This window comes from Leptonychotes weddellii, chromosome X (genome assembly GCF_054177405.1).
Source record: "Leptonychotes weddellii isolate Sample4059 chromosome X, ASM5417740v2, whole genome shotgun sequence".
In the NCBI taxonomy this organism is placed as follows: Eukaryota; Metazoa; Chordata; class Mammalia; order Carnivora; family Phocidae; genus Leptonychotes; species Leptonychotes weddellii.
The window spans coordinates 96,329,273-96,343,314 of record NC_138385.1 but is presented as its reverse complement, the minus strand read 5'-3'; the positions used below and the strand labels follow the sequence as shown (position 1 = coordinate 96,343,314).

At 44.3% G+C, this 14,042-nt stretch overlaps 1 protein-coding gene across 2 annotated transcripts in view; it reads right to left on the bottom strand.

The window, feature by feature from the left end:
• Positions 1-14,042, bottom strand: part of ASB11 (ankyrin repeat and SOCS box containing 11) — a 25,796-nt gene that overhangs the window by 2,927 nt on the left and 8,827 nt on the right. The window contains exons 2-6 of one of the 2 annotated variants that reach the window (XM_081809140.1): positions 13,573-13,652; positions 10,054-10,161; positions 6,288-6,438; positions 3,296-3,430; positions 1,561-1,752 (exon numbers count right to left, since the gene is read on the bottom strand). In XM_081809140.1, the coding sequence (XP_081665266.1) occupies positions 1,561-1,752; positions 3,296-3,430; positions 6,288-6,438; positions 10,054-10,161; positions 13,573-13,652 (666 nt within the window). The remainder of the gene's footprint in view (positions 1-1,560; positions 1,753-3,295; positions 3,431-6,287; positions 6,439-10,053; positions 10,162-13,572; positions 13,653-14,042) is intronic. The other variant, XM_081809141.1, reaches the window with a different exon arrangement.

Below are 14,042 nucleotides of genomic sequence, written 5' to 3'. Positions count from 1 at the left end.
AAGAAGAAGAAGAAGAAGAAGATAGCAGGAAGGGAAGAATGAAGGGGGGGAATCGGAGGGGGAGATGAACCATAAGAGACGATGGACTCTGAAAAACAAACTGAGGGTTCTAGAGGGGAGGGGGTGGAGGGATGGGTTAGCCCGGTGATGGGTATTAAAGAGGGCACATTCTGCATGGAGCACTGGGTGTTATGCACAAACAATGAATCATGGAACACTACATCAAAAACTAATGATGTAATGTATGGTGATTAACATAACATAATAATATAAATAAATAAATAAATAGAAAAAAAAGAAAATGAGCTTGTATGAAACAATATAAAAAAAAAAGAAAGAAAAGAAATCTAAATCCTGGACCTGGAAACATTTTTGCTGCAGTAGCCGCACCTGGGAACCCGGTGGGTGTACGGAGTCTAGACCCCACCACAGAACTCCTGGATCCAAATCTGCATTTTAATGAGACCCCAGGGTGATATGTACTCACGGCACAACTCAGGAAGCACTGACCTAGAAAGTATGCCTACAATTATTGAACCAAGCTTTCCACTTGGAAGGTATAGAAGACGTGAGGGTGGTCTCATAAAATGGAACTGGTGAGTAAAGTAAAACCCGTCTCCCCCAGAAACTGTTTCAGAAGGTTCAGGATTGGGCCAGCATAACATTAAGAGTGTGTGTTCCGGGGTCAGACTGCTTGGCTGGAATCCTAGTTCTTCTGAGGAGTCATACATATGACCTTCTGCAAGCCAGTATCTTTATGCTGCTCTTTTCCCATTTGCAACTGGGCTAGCACAAGTTACTCTAAAGTTCTCCCTGCTTTTAAGTTTCCACAATTCAGGGAGATTCATCTAATTTTCAAATTTAGCTCAGCACCTGACACATGCATAACGCTGAATAATTACTATTATTCTTTAAGAGTCTCCCAAGCATACAAATGATCAGTATAGGCTCAGATAATATTCTCTTTCTGTATGGACTTAGCATGGCTCGCTTTTGAATCTGGAATACAGCGCATTTTAGAGACTTGCCTTCTCTCCTCTGGCGTCTGTAGCTCCGTTAGCCCGTGGTGGAAATGGGAGCGAGGCAATGGAGGGCACAGATCCACCTACTCCCTGATCTGGAGAAACCGATCTGGCAAGCAATTTCGCTGTTTAGTCCCGCGTCCGAAACACGCACTCTGTGTCCACCCTACAGCCTCTAGCTCAAGTATCGCTAATTACCCCGAATATGACAAAGCACAGTTTTGGTGTACTCAGTTGCACGCTTACGCCAGGACAGATGCAGCAGTTCAAGCTCCTCATGGTGAAAACCAAGTTCTCTGATTATTTTCTCGTTACAGAAAATCCACAGGGACATACCAGCCATATAAATGCCCTTCTGTGATAAGTGAATAGATACAGCCTATAAAATCTCGGCAGCGACGCAAGTGACACCTGTGGCCTGCCACACGCCCAATTAAACAGAGAAAAGGCCAAAGGTAAGACAGTCCAGAGGTAAGACAGGAAGGAGAGAGAGCCGACGTGCTTATGGAGGAGAAAGGCCCACCCAGCCCTTCCTTACCTTCCCGGAGCAGGAGTGCCTGCTCCACGCTGCTGTTGGGAGCGGCCAGATCCAGCGCGCTTTTGCCCCCGGCGTTCCTGCGCTTTAGGGGAGCCCCGTAGTCAGCTAGCAGGTGGATGACTTCCACGCTGGACTGCCTCGCCGCCGCATGCAGGGGAGTGTCCAGACGTTGGCCGCGGTCCACACTGGCTCCTGAAGAAAGCAGATGACCACAAGCCAACGCGAAACGTTACCGTGGAAATACCAGGAGCTGCAAATACAGTAGCTGGAGATATCTGCAAAGGTATCTGCAATGTCATGACGTGGTTGACAGATGTTTGGAAATACACGACTTAAGCCCAGAACCTCAGCGATGGCTACTCAGACCGCCGCAAACTATTTTGATGAGAAAAGTGAAGAAAGAAATTTTTAGTCATTTAAAATATGTTACTTGCTTTCCCGTATGAACTGTGTGACGAACAAAATTAAATATTTGCAGCTCCTTCTACTCAGAATTATTATTTTGGTTTTTGGCAAAGGGGAAAGTGAAGTTTCTTTAGTATTTCTCTTATTCTGGGCTCAAAAAAAAAAAAAAGGTTTCTGAACTACTACAGGGAGTAGTAAATGATGGGGGATGAAAAAGACAAAAAAAATCTTAGAGATAAAAATTCTGATTTAAAGATTCATAGTACAGACTCTACCTTTATGTCAGTAGCTACGTTTGGGGAATCTTTTACCAAATAATAGTTCAAGACATTCTACTTTTCCCTGGACTCCCAGTTTTTGTTATGCCTTTTAGAATTAAAAAGGTTACTAAGGGGGCACCTGGGTGACTCAGTCGGTTAAGGATCCGACTCTTGATTTTGGCTCAGGTCATGATCTCAGGGTCGTGAGATCGAGTCCGGCATTGGGCTCCATGCTCAGAGGGGAGTCTGCTTGAGATTCTCTCTCTCTCTCTCTCTTCCTCCGCCCCTCCCCTCACCTCTCAAATAAACTTTAAAATCTTTTAAAAAAAATAATGAAAAATAAAAATAAAAAGGTTACTAAGGATCTTAGCAGGACTGATCTAAAAGAGTCTATGGCAAATGTCTATTATTTTTGCTATTGGGCATCTTCCTGATAACCACACCTAGACTTCCCTCTGGGGAACCATCCCCTGTGGTTCCCAGTTCATGTGTTTCCAGTGAAGCCCAACAACTTCAGTGTAGACTGAAATCTAGGCCTAAGCCAATCAGTGCATTGTACTCCTCTGGCCACTATGATTGGCTCAGAGATGGGCATGTGACTCAAAAAGAGCCAATGAAATAAAATTGTTTTTTTCCCACTAGCACTTACGGAAAAGAGACTCTTGCTCTCTCTTGAAACCACCAAGGAGAACCATACCAGGTAAATGGAGACAATATCAAAGGAAGTAGACATTCATTTCTCTGGAAAAGTTGTTTCAAGCATTCAAACATCAAATACTGTCAGAATTTTGTCCAGCCTGACAAGAACTTTGTCTTTATCTTTTTTAAAAGATTTTATTTATTTATTCATAAGAGACAGAGAGAGAGAGAGGCAGAGGGAGAAGCAGGCTCCCTACTGAGCAGGGAGCCCGACGCAGAACTCGATCCCAGGACCCTGGGATCATGACCTGAGCCGAAGGCAGACGCTTAACCATCTGAGCTACCCGGGCACCCAAGAACTTTGTCTTTAAAGCCATGGAAAACCAACAAAGTTAATAGGTTCCTCTCATAAAAAGATTTCTGGAAATTACCTAATTCTAGAAGTTTCTTCACACAGTCTACCCTCTGGTAGGTGCAGGCCACATACAGGGGAGTTCCAAGCTGAGGCAGTTCTTGGTCAATGTTAACGTTATTTGCCAGCAGGATCTCCATGCACTCTCTATGACCTGGTGGGGAAAAAAAGGTAACCTTACTCAAGTAAGGGAAATATTGACTATTTATAGAACTATAGAATTGCTTATCTGTAATGGGCTTTAGAAATAACCTAGATTTTTTTTTAAGCAGAAAAAAATTGGTGGAGGGAGAAATCCTAGAAAACTCCAAAATCAAAACCATTAAAAAGAAAAGCATGCCCATACTTCCCCACTTAAATTCCCCTTTGCAGCCCTTGAGGTACCTCCAACTAGACTAAGGGCTCCAAGGAGCACAGCTGAAATCACTCTCTACAGTGAAGCCACCAGTTTATAAATAGAGGCTGCAGGATGCAGAGGGGTGAACGACTCATCCTATTATTACCCTGAAAAAGCCAGCACTCAAATGCAAGGCCCAGCCCTGATCCCTCTCCATTACAAATCTCTCATTCTCTTCTTCACCCATGTATGGTTGCACCTCCTTATTTTGGTTAACCTGGAAGACACCTCTGAGAATAAAAAGCCTTGAATATAGAATATATTGAACTGCACTTTCAAATCCTCAAATACAGGATATATTTAACTGCACTTTCAAATTCAGTGGCTAACAAGAAGTATGTAGACAAGCATTGTCCTTGGAGAGGCTGCCCAATGAATAGACTTGATTAATTTGCAGCATACGAATGATTTGATCAGGACCAAATACTTCTGAGGAATTGATGGGAGCTTATAAAGAGTGTTCTCTTTGAAGATTTAAGTGTTTTCTTAAAAAAAATCTTACCATCACTTCACTGATCTTTTTTTTATAACATAAAAGCAAGCTTCTTCTCAAACCTGGTTGATTTATCACAAATGCTAAATTAAATAAAAATATGCATTAAAATGTACAAATGAGGATCCTATGGATCCAAACTATTTGTTCACATAAGTAAATATTATACTGGGATTATAGCATCAATATGTCAAAGCATGGACTCAGACTGACCTACTCTGTTGGCAGATGTTTAAAAAATCCAGAAAAAATATCTAGTCAGTACCTAAAACTGCCTGGTAAATACAGGGCATCTAATAAACATTTTTAAATAATTCCTGTCCTTTTAATTTTTTTTCTTTCTTTTTCTTTGCAGAAGAAACTGAGCCTGGTCTGAGTTAAATTTAAGTACTCACAACACTCATTAATTACAAAATTAATATATAAATGATTAGCACTAATATAACAGCATCTAAAATAATGAATTTGTTATTTGTTCTTCCATCCTGTGGATGATGGTCCCTAACATGCTTGTAGATACAGAAAAGAATACATAGACACATGAATTGATGTGTTTATGATAAGCATGTATATATTTTGTAGGCACGTAGATAGCAAACACTCCAACATAAAACCATCCAAGTACTGCAGAATTACTTCAGTAATTCAAACCATTCCCAATATTTATCTATTTTTAAATGTTCGGATGGAAATGCAACAAACGGATGAACTTTTACTTCAAATCAACCTTAAAAAAAGTTTTTTAAGACTTTTAGATCATTTCCAAAGTAGACCATTTCCCTTCAACTTAAAGGATGTACTTGGAGTTTGGAAAATGACCAGCATCAGTTATTAATCAATAAATGTTTATTAAATACATGTAAGACATCAAAACCATAGATACATTGAGATTTGGGTCTTTTGTTTCATTTAAAGTAATCCACAAACAGAAAAAACAAAAAACAAAAAACAAAAAAAAAACAGACTCAAATACAGGGAACAAACTGCCAGTTGCCAGAGGGGAGGGGAGTGGGGGGCTAGGTGAAACAGGCGATGGGGATGAAGAGTACACTGGGTGATGTATGGAAGTGTTGAATCACTGTTTTGTACACCTGAAAGTAATATAGTACTGTGCGTTAATTATACTTCAACTGTTAAAACATGGGGAAAAAAAATAAAAGCACAGGAAAAAAAATAGTCTGCTGCAAAAAAAAAAAAAAAAAATTACCAAGTGACAATGTTTATTAACCCGGGGCAAATCTTTCATTATTGCCTTTGGAAATAAAGACTTTCATCCCCAATTAGACCAGCAAAGATCACTGTTCTACAGTGTTCTAACTTCCCCATTTTATTTATCTCAATATAATAGAATAATTCCACCACTGAGTAACAGAAACGTTGCTCTCTCGGTGTGACTTTTGACAAATGGCCTTGGCCTTTCAGTGATCTCTTCTTGTTCATGTCTAGCGGATGCATAAAGTTTTTAAAGACCTTCACTTTACTCTCTTCGCTCATTTCAAAAGTAACTGAGAATACAGGAGTCTAGAATCAACTTCCAGGTGTCTAATGCCATGCTTTTGAAAGTTGCAATTTCTTTGCAATAACTAAGGACCTTGAAGTCAGCAGCTCATCTCAAAAGAGTATATCGCTTGCCGTGGACAGTTATATTTAATCTTCCATTAGGGCTCCTATCAGCCTTGGCTTTCAGACGCTTTCATCATTTATTTTAGTGGCTGATGTTTTATGGGCTTTGGGAGAAGAGCTGTTCTTTTCTAGTAAAGACAGAGACATAAGCAAAAAGTACGACTCATGGAAGTCACCCCCGCAGGCTTGACCGGGCCAGCTGCCCCCAAAACACCAGCAAAGAGCTTCGAGAAAGGGCTGCCGAGAGACTGACTCCCTAGGAAATGCGACTCCTGAGACAGAAAACTGTTCCCAGGGCCCAAGAAGGGCGGTTGCATGCCCCACCGGTATTTCCTGAAGATTCAGGGGCTCTGAAGTTGCAGCTCTGGGATTCTAAGCAACACACAGACTACCGGTGAAGGTCTGGGTGTTCCTTGCACGGTGACCCCTGTACCACTGACTCGTGCAGATCGGAGCGAGCCCACCAATGCGGCGTGTGCAATGGGACGGCCCCGTTACCTCTCTTGACTGCCTCGTGGATGGGTGAAGCCAAGTGCGCCTCCGGCTGGGCCTTGGCTCCAAACTCCAGCAGCACGTCGACACACGCTGCACTGCCGCTCCGGCACGCATTGAACAGGGGCGTGGCCCCATGAACCGTCACTCCGTTGACCTAAGGGTGAGCAAAGGGACCCAGGGGATTTGTCATGCTTCTCTCACCGTTTCCAAGCGTGTACTCCTGTGCATCTGCAGGGAGGAATTTCCCAGGCCGGTGAATGAGCGAGGGAGCGCTACATCATTACACTTAATTACGTTCTTTAGATCCCAGTAGCCTATCAAGTCTTACCTATAAGTAATATTGCAAGTGGGGCAAAATGGGAGAAAGCTTTCAAATGTATTCATGGCTATTCCAGAGCCTCTTAGGAGCCTCCTAATCATTGAGGGGTTGCCCTACTTGGTGGTTAAGAACATGGCTTCTGGAATCATTAGCTTGCTTGGGTTCAAGTCCCAGCACCCTCTCTTCTATCTGGTCAGAGATCTTGGTTGGAATACTAACTTTCTGTGCCTCAGTTTCCTTAAATGAGAACCATAAAAGAATCTACCTCATGAGGTTATTGGGTGGATCAAGTGAGTTGTTACGTGTTAAACACTTAGAACATTGCCTGGTGCCCAGTAAGCATTTAAGCATTTGCAACAACAATTATTTTCACTTCCCATTAATAAGGATCTGACTCCTGCTCCCAATCATGAACAAACATGGCAGGAACCAAAAATGCTGGAGAAACCAGGTCCTCAAATCTGTGCTTGCAAAAAAAAAAAAAGAGATCGAGATCAAGCCAAAGTCACAAAGAAAATAGCCATCAACATGGTGTCTCCAACGACCCTTGCTGCCTTCCAAGGATGTGGGAGCCATCTTTGAGTATTAGCAATAGATTGGAATGAACATCAGGGAACCAAGGCATTCGGGTGGAGAGCCTCTGACAGGATTGAAATGGAGGACAATGAAGGCTTGATGTCAAACCATTTGCCTTAACAACTGAGTATATATGCTTGTGATAATCAGGATCCTAAATTTTCTTGTTTCAGAAACCAAAAAAAGGGGGCGCCTGGGTGGCTCAGTTGGTTAAGCGTCTGATTTCGGCTCAGGTCATGATCTCAGGGTCTTGAGATCAAGCCCAGTGTATGGCTCCCCACTCAGCCAGGAGTCTGCTTGTCCCTCTCCTCCTGCCCCTCCCCCCGCTCATTCTCTCTCTCTCTCTCTCTCAAATAAATAAATAAAATCTTAAAAAAAAAAGAAACAACAAAAGATATTTCTCCACAGTGCCAGGATAGCCCCTGTTAAAATGGAAAGTTAAAGAGGAGATGCTAAGGTGGCGGAGACAGACAAGGACAGGGCAAAATGTGTGTGAATTCATATAGTCTAGGGATTTCTAAACTATTTACATTTTTCCTGAAAAAGATTTGGTGGGGCTGGTTTCATTTGATTTGTTTTTACTGAGAATCATCCTCATCCTCAGTCCCAAAGCCTTCAAATTTGATTTCCTAAGTTTCTCAGTTCAGGTCAGCAAACATTTATTGAGCACCTATTAGGCGCCACTGTTTCAGAAGCAAAGGCAAGGAAGACAATTGCCTCTCCAGGATCGGTTGAATTCTATCAGGGAAGACCCACAGAGACAGAGATGATTTTGATACAGTAATGGGAGCTTTAGATCACTCTAGAAGCAAGACAAAAGAGTAGCGACTTGAGAAGTATTTCGGAAGAAAATGAGCAGGCTGTGGGGATTAGTTAGCGGGGGAGAGGGAAGATCCAGGCTGAGCCCAGGTTTGGAAGGTGGGAAAGCGGGGATGTGTCTCGCCGGGTCTTGGAGACTGGGCGGGCCAGAGGAGGGCTGGTCCCTGAGGGAAGAGCATCCTAAGCATAGTTTCAGATGCACTGAATTTGAGGCACCCACAGGGCTGCCAATTGTGAGGAATTTTCTACTGATGGACCAACGTTCTTTGATTCTTTCTCTCCTTCCGATTTAAATGTTAAATAATACAATATTTATCAACTCTTCCCTCATAAGATTGCCAAAACCAAGGGACCGTGTCTTACTCTTTTCTTTGTCCTCCACAAAACCTCCCAGCGTTGTACCAGCACACACTCCTCTACAACCCGATGTTGTTTGCTCTTTTCCACCAACAGAAGGAAAGGGTCCTCTGGGGCACCTGGCTGGTGCAGTCGGTTAAGCATCCGACTCTTGGTTTGGGCTCAGGTCATGGTCTCAGGGTCACGAGATCAAGCCCCGCATTGCACTCATCGCAGAGTCTGCTTGGGTTTCCTTCTCTCCCTCGCCCTCTGCCCCTCCCCCCACCTAAAATAAATAGATAAATCAACAAATAAATCTTTAAAAAAGGGAAATGGCCCACACCCAACCTCACCCTCATCATTACACATGAATTGACTAAGTGGTAACCTAATAAAAATACACGACCACTATGGCATCAGGAACATCGCTTTGCCCAAGAAAGACTTTCATATTCAGTTCTACATGTAGAAACCCAACTTCCACATAAAATGCTAAGAAAATCTCCTGTAAGCATTTAAAAACATTGCAGCTCATGAAACAAAGAACACAGGGACTGAATTTAAAAACCAAAATTAGCGGGGCACCTGGGTGGCTCAGTTGGTTAAGTGTCTGCCTTTGGCTCAGGTCGTGGTCCCAGGGTCCTGGGATCGAGCCCCGCGTCGGGCTCCCTGCTCAGCTGGGAGCCTGCTTCTCCCTCTCCCTCTGCCTGCCGCTCCCCCTGCTTGTGCTCTCTCTCTCTCTCCCTGTCCAATAAATAAATAAAATCTTTTTTAAAAATTAGCAACAAAATGATAGCTGGAAACTAAATAAACGTCACTGAGATTTTCAAAAGTTTTAATTTTACAATTCTACTGTGATATGTTTATTACACACAGCACCTCAGCTACTCCTTAGCCTTGAACTAAGGATATTGGGTGATGTGTGGCAGCATTGAATCACCATATTGTACACCTGAAACTAATATAACGCTGTATGTTAACTACACTGGAGTTAAAAAATAATATAAAAACAGGGGCGCCTGGGTGGCTCAGTCGTTAAGCGTCTGCCTTCGGCTCAGGTCATGATCCCAGGATCCTGGGATTGAGCCCGCATCGGGCTCCCTGCTCCACGGGAAGCCTGCTTCTCTCTCTCCCACTCCCCCTGCTTGTGTTCCCTCTCTCGCTGTGTCTCTCTCTGTCAAATAAATAAATAAAATCTTAAAAATATATATATATGTAAATAAAATAAATATACAAAAGAAAAAGAGAAATAAGGGTAGAATTTTAAAATAAGATAAAGTTAATTCTGTTGGATTTTTTTCAATGTATTATTTACTAAAAGCTCATGTGATGATTTTGCTCAAGGAAAACAGTTGGTTTAGGGTGTTGCATTAAGAGTGTTTCTGTTGTTGTTCGTTTAATTTGTGTTCTTTCCAATGTTTCCCAATCAATTTCCCAAGATCGGTTTTCAGATAACTTCAGTTCCAGTTGATCTTTTGAAATTTAGCATCACAATTTTCAAAGATTCCTGTGAATTACCTCATTGGAATGTTCGCCCACGGGCACAGAGGCTGAAGAGGGGAGGGACCCGCAGTGTGTCAGTGGCTCAGGAACGTGCATGCAGACAGGGCCAGACCTGCCTACACCCCCAGGGGGTGCACCGTCTGGAAGGTAGCATCTCTGTGGACGCTAGCAGGTGCACCTGGGCAGAGCCGCGGGGGGCAGGGGGGCAGGACTCACGTGCGCGCCCTTTTCCAATAAGGCTTTAGCGCAGGCTACGTGGCCTCCAAGGCACGCCTCGTGGAGCGAAGAGACCCGGTTAATGGTCACGAGGTTCACGTTGACACCCTAGAATTTGGAGAGAAGGGGTTAAAGGCTGCATTAACGATAGCAATGGCAGCCACTCCGGGACTTCAGAGTACAGAGTCAAGGCACACGGATCTCCTAGGACGCGAGTACCACAGGAGCAGCACTGCTGGGGGCCGCAACTCCGCTGCGTCCCAACCCTCATCCCAGCCCAGTCCCAGCACGTCCCCCTCCTCTTCCTGCCACCCTCCACCTTCCTCGTCTCAAGAGTCCATGTGACAGATGACAAGATCAGCGTAGCTGTTGGCCAACTCTGACCTCATGCCCTGATTTTCACAACTTGGCCCTTACCATTCCCCCCACCCCATCCCGCCCCATGGTGACCACTTTCTGTCTGGGAAATAAGTTAGGTCCCTGCCAGTCCTTCCCAGCCCAGTTCTGCTTCTGATTTCCTGCCTCCTCACTGGCCCGTTGAAAGCTTCCAAAACCTAGTGCGTGACCCTGAACCCCAAACCTCAAACCCCTACCGTCTCCTGCCAGACCTCCCTTGATGCCCAAGACTGCGGGTCCCTTCATCTTAGGGCCTCTCTATGCCTTCTTGGTCCTGTCCACTCTCGTGTCCTGAGTATGATGTCATTACTCGAGAGCTGTGCTATAGATTTCAAATTGGGTATTTAATACAATTAGAAAAATCTTGTCCTTTGCCTATATAGGATTTCCTTTTAAGAAAATAAGAAAAAGCAGGCTAGTCCACAAGGTGGCAGCAGTGCACTAGAAAAAAACTTGCATCTGGCTGGCAAGCTGTCAGAATCCCTGCATTTCTGCACGTGTAATGCCGGACCGGCCTGAAAGACCATCTAGAGTGAATGGCCTCCACTGTGCACGAGGAAATGGAGAGGCAGAAAGTTCAAATCATTAATAAGACTTAAGGATCCCCAGCAGTCGATGACAGCCAGATGACTCTTGAGAGTCAGGAGCTCCTGATGCCTGGTTTAATGCTTTACTCCACCCCACTGTATGTGAAATAAAGTAAAAAATAAAATAGAATAAAACATTTTTCACTAGGGTGTAAGGGTGAAGAAGCAGGCCATGCACTGTGAAAAAGTTGAACTTCTCTCTGAAGAACGCTCCTCACACATTTAAGCACACCAGTTTACAGAAACCAACATGCTTATGGAGTATAGTTAAAAATAAAAAGGGGCACCTGGGGGACTCAGTTGGTTAAGCGTCTGCCTTCGGCTCAGGTCATGGTCCCAGGGTCCTGGAATCGAGCCCCGCATCAGGCTCCCTGCTCAGCGGGAAGCCTGCTTCTCCCTCTGCCCCTCTCCCCTCTCATGCTCCCTCTCACTCTCTCTCTCTCTCAAATAAATAAATAAAATCTTAAAAAATAATAAAATAAAATAAAAATAATGAAGTACTAAAGGCAATGTGGGATCCTGGATCGGAGCCTGGGAGAGAAAAAGGACTCTGTGGGAAAACAGGTGTAATTCCAATAGTCTGTAGTTTACTTAACACTATTGTACCAATGTTAATGTCTTAGCTTTGACTGAAGTACATGCTTATGTATGATATTAGCACCAGGGGAAGTTGGGTGACATGTATGTGGGAACTGCCTGCACTCTCTTCGCAACTCTTCTTTAAAATTATTCCAAAGTTAAAAGTTTATTAAAAAAATACTAATAAGGGGCGCCTGGGTGGCTCAGTCGGCTAAGCGTCTGACTCTTGATTTCAGCTCAGGTCTTGATCTTAGGGTCGTGAGTTCAAGCCCCACACTGAGCTCCATGCTGGGTGTGGCGCCTACTTAAAAAAAATACTGATAGAAGTGTTGAGGTGTGGGGCTGAGAGGGAGGAGGTGGATGCAAGACTTTTCACCTTTTAATATCACTTTAATTTTCGAACTATGTGAATATATTACATATCAAAAATAATCAAATTTTAAGTGCTTAAAAATAAATAAGCAAGTGATAAAAATCAAGTACAAAATCCATTTGATCATTACTGGGCAGTACTGTTTTCCTTTTGCCTCTACTTTTTTTTTTTTTTAAGATTTTATTTATTTATTTGACAGAGAGAGACACAGCGAGAGAGGGAACACAAGCAGGGGGAGTGGGAGAGGGAGAAGCAGGCTTCCCGCGGAGCAGGGAGCCCGACGCGGGGCTTGATCCCAGGACCCTGGGATCGTGACCTGAGCCAAAGGCAACGCTTAACTGACTGAGCCACCCAGGCGCCCCATTGCCTCTACTTTCTTAAGAAGTAACCCAACTCGTGAAAGAGGAAGCCAAAAAAAAGGTGTGCGTGTGTGCATATGTGTGTGTGCGTCACGCACACACACAGAACAGTGCGCCCAGCTGTTTAAATTCAAAATGATAAAGAAGCCAGTTTCGGTGGTAGCTAGAATGTGGAAAAAAGATGTAATAAATCACCTCCTCTATACACATGTAGACTCTAAAACAAACAAAGTAAATGGAGCATGTACACTTTCGTTCACTCATTTGACAAATATTTAGTGAGCCGTTATTCATTGTTCAAGGTGCTAGGGATAGTCATCAATAAAAATAAAGTAGCCTTAATAACTAAGACTTTAATAAATCTTCCCAAAGGAGTAAGATTTACCCATGTCAACCTATTGTAATGTTTGCTCTTGAGATACTGTATCATCCCGGTAGGGAGTCTCTAAAATGGCTCCTGGTGATCCCTGATTCCTGGTTTTGGCTCACCGTGTACTCCCCTCCCCTTGAGTGTGGGCTGGATTCCCTGACTCCCATCTAATGAATAGAATGTGGCAGAAGTGATGGGACATCACTTTGGCAATTAGGTTATACTAAGACTTGCTTCTTAGGCACTCTCTCGCGCTCTCTCTGGGGGAAGCTGGCTGCCATTTCATGGCACAGTCCTGTGGAGAGGCCCTTGTGCAAGGAATTAAAGCCGGCCCACGAGTACATGAGTGAGGTTGGAAGCAGATCCTCCCCCCTCAAGCTGTGAGGTGACTGCGGGCCTGGCTGATACTTGGCTGCCTGTAAGAGACTCCAAGCCACAACCACCCAGCCAGGCTGCCCCTTGGCCCACAGAAAGTGAACGAATCTGTGCTTGTTGTTTTAAGCCACTGTGTTTTTGAGGTCATTTGTTATGTGGTAATAGCTGACGAATGCAATTTCAGGGCTGTTGTTAGTCAGGCACACCGGGAGAGGATAGGGTGAGTTAATGCAAGAAAAATGTGAGGGCATCTGCTGTCCCCGTCACAGGGAAACTGCCTCTGGGGTGAAGGCAGGCCCAGAACAGGGAGAGGGTGCTGGGCAAAAAAAAAAAAAAAAAAAAAAATGAGGATATGTACACCTAGACTGGCCGTGCGGGCCCCCAGATGGGGTGAGCAAGACTTCCGCCACAGCCAAAGCTATGAAAGCACGATGCCGATTATAGCGGAAGCACAAAGGAACACGTCTTTGGTTTACTTACCTGTGCAATTAAAGTTTTCAGGGCCAGTAAGCGCCCCTGGGCTGCAGCTTCATGAAGTGGGGATCGGTCAGCCCAGCAATCTGAAACACAAATCAAGCTCAGAGTCAAGGTCTGGAGTCTTCTTCCGGCTGTTCAGTCCCACTGCCCACCCACCGTGGGAGGGGGTTTGGGGGAGACAAGGGCAGTTCGTACCACACATCGGGCTTTCTCATTATCAGCCACTTTCAGGGTGATAAGCCACTTGAGTGTACAGCTCACGGGTCTAGTGGTGTGTGCAGAGGGAGCACAGACCATCTCTCTCACTCTTTGGGGGGCAGTTTTAACAAGCAATAGATTTAGTTCGAATACATATTGCCCCGGGCCTGGATCTGACAGCTCTAAACAAGGCAAAGTGAAGGGCAAAGCTTCCCTCATCTGCAGGGAAGGCTCTACAGAGCCTCCCTGCTTTCATCCTGCCCCTGCCTCCCACC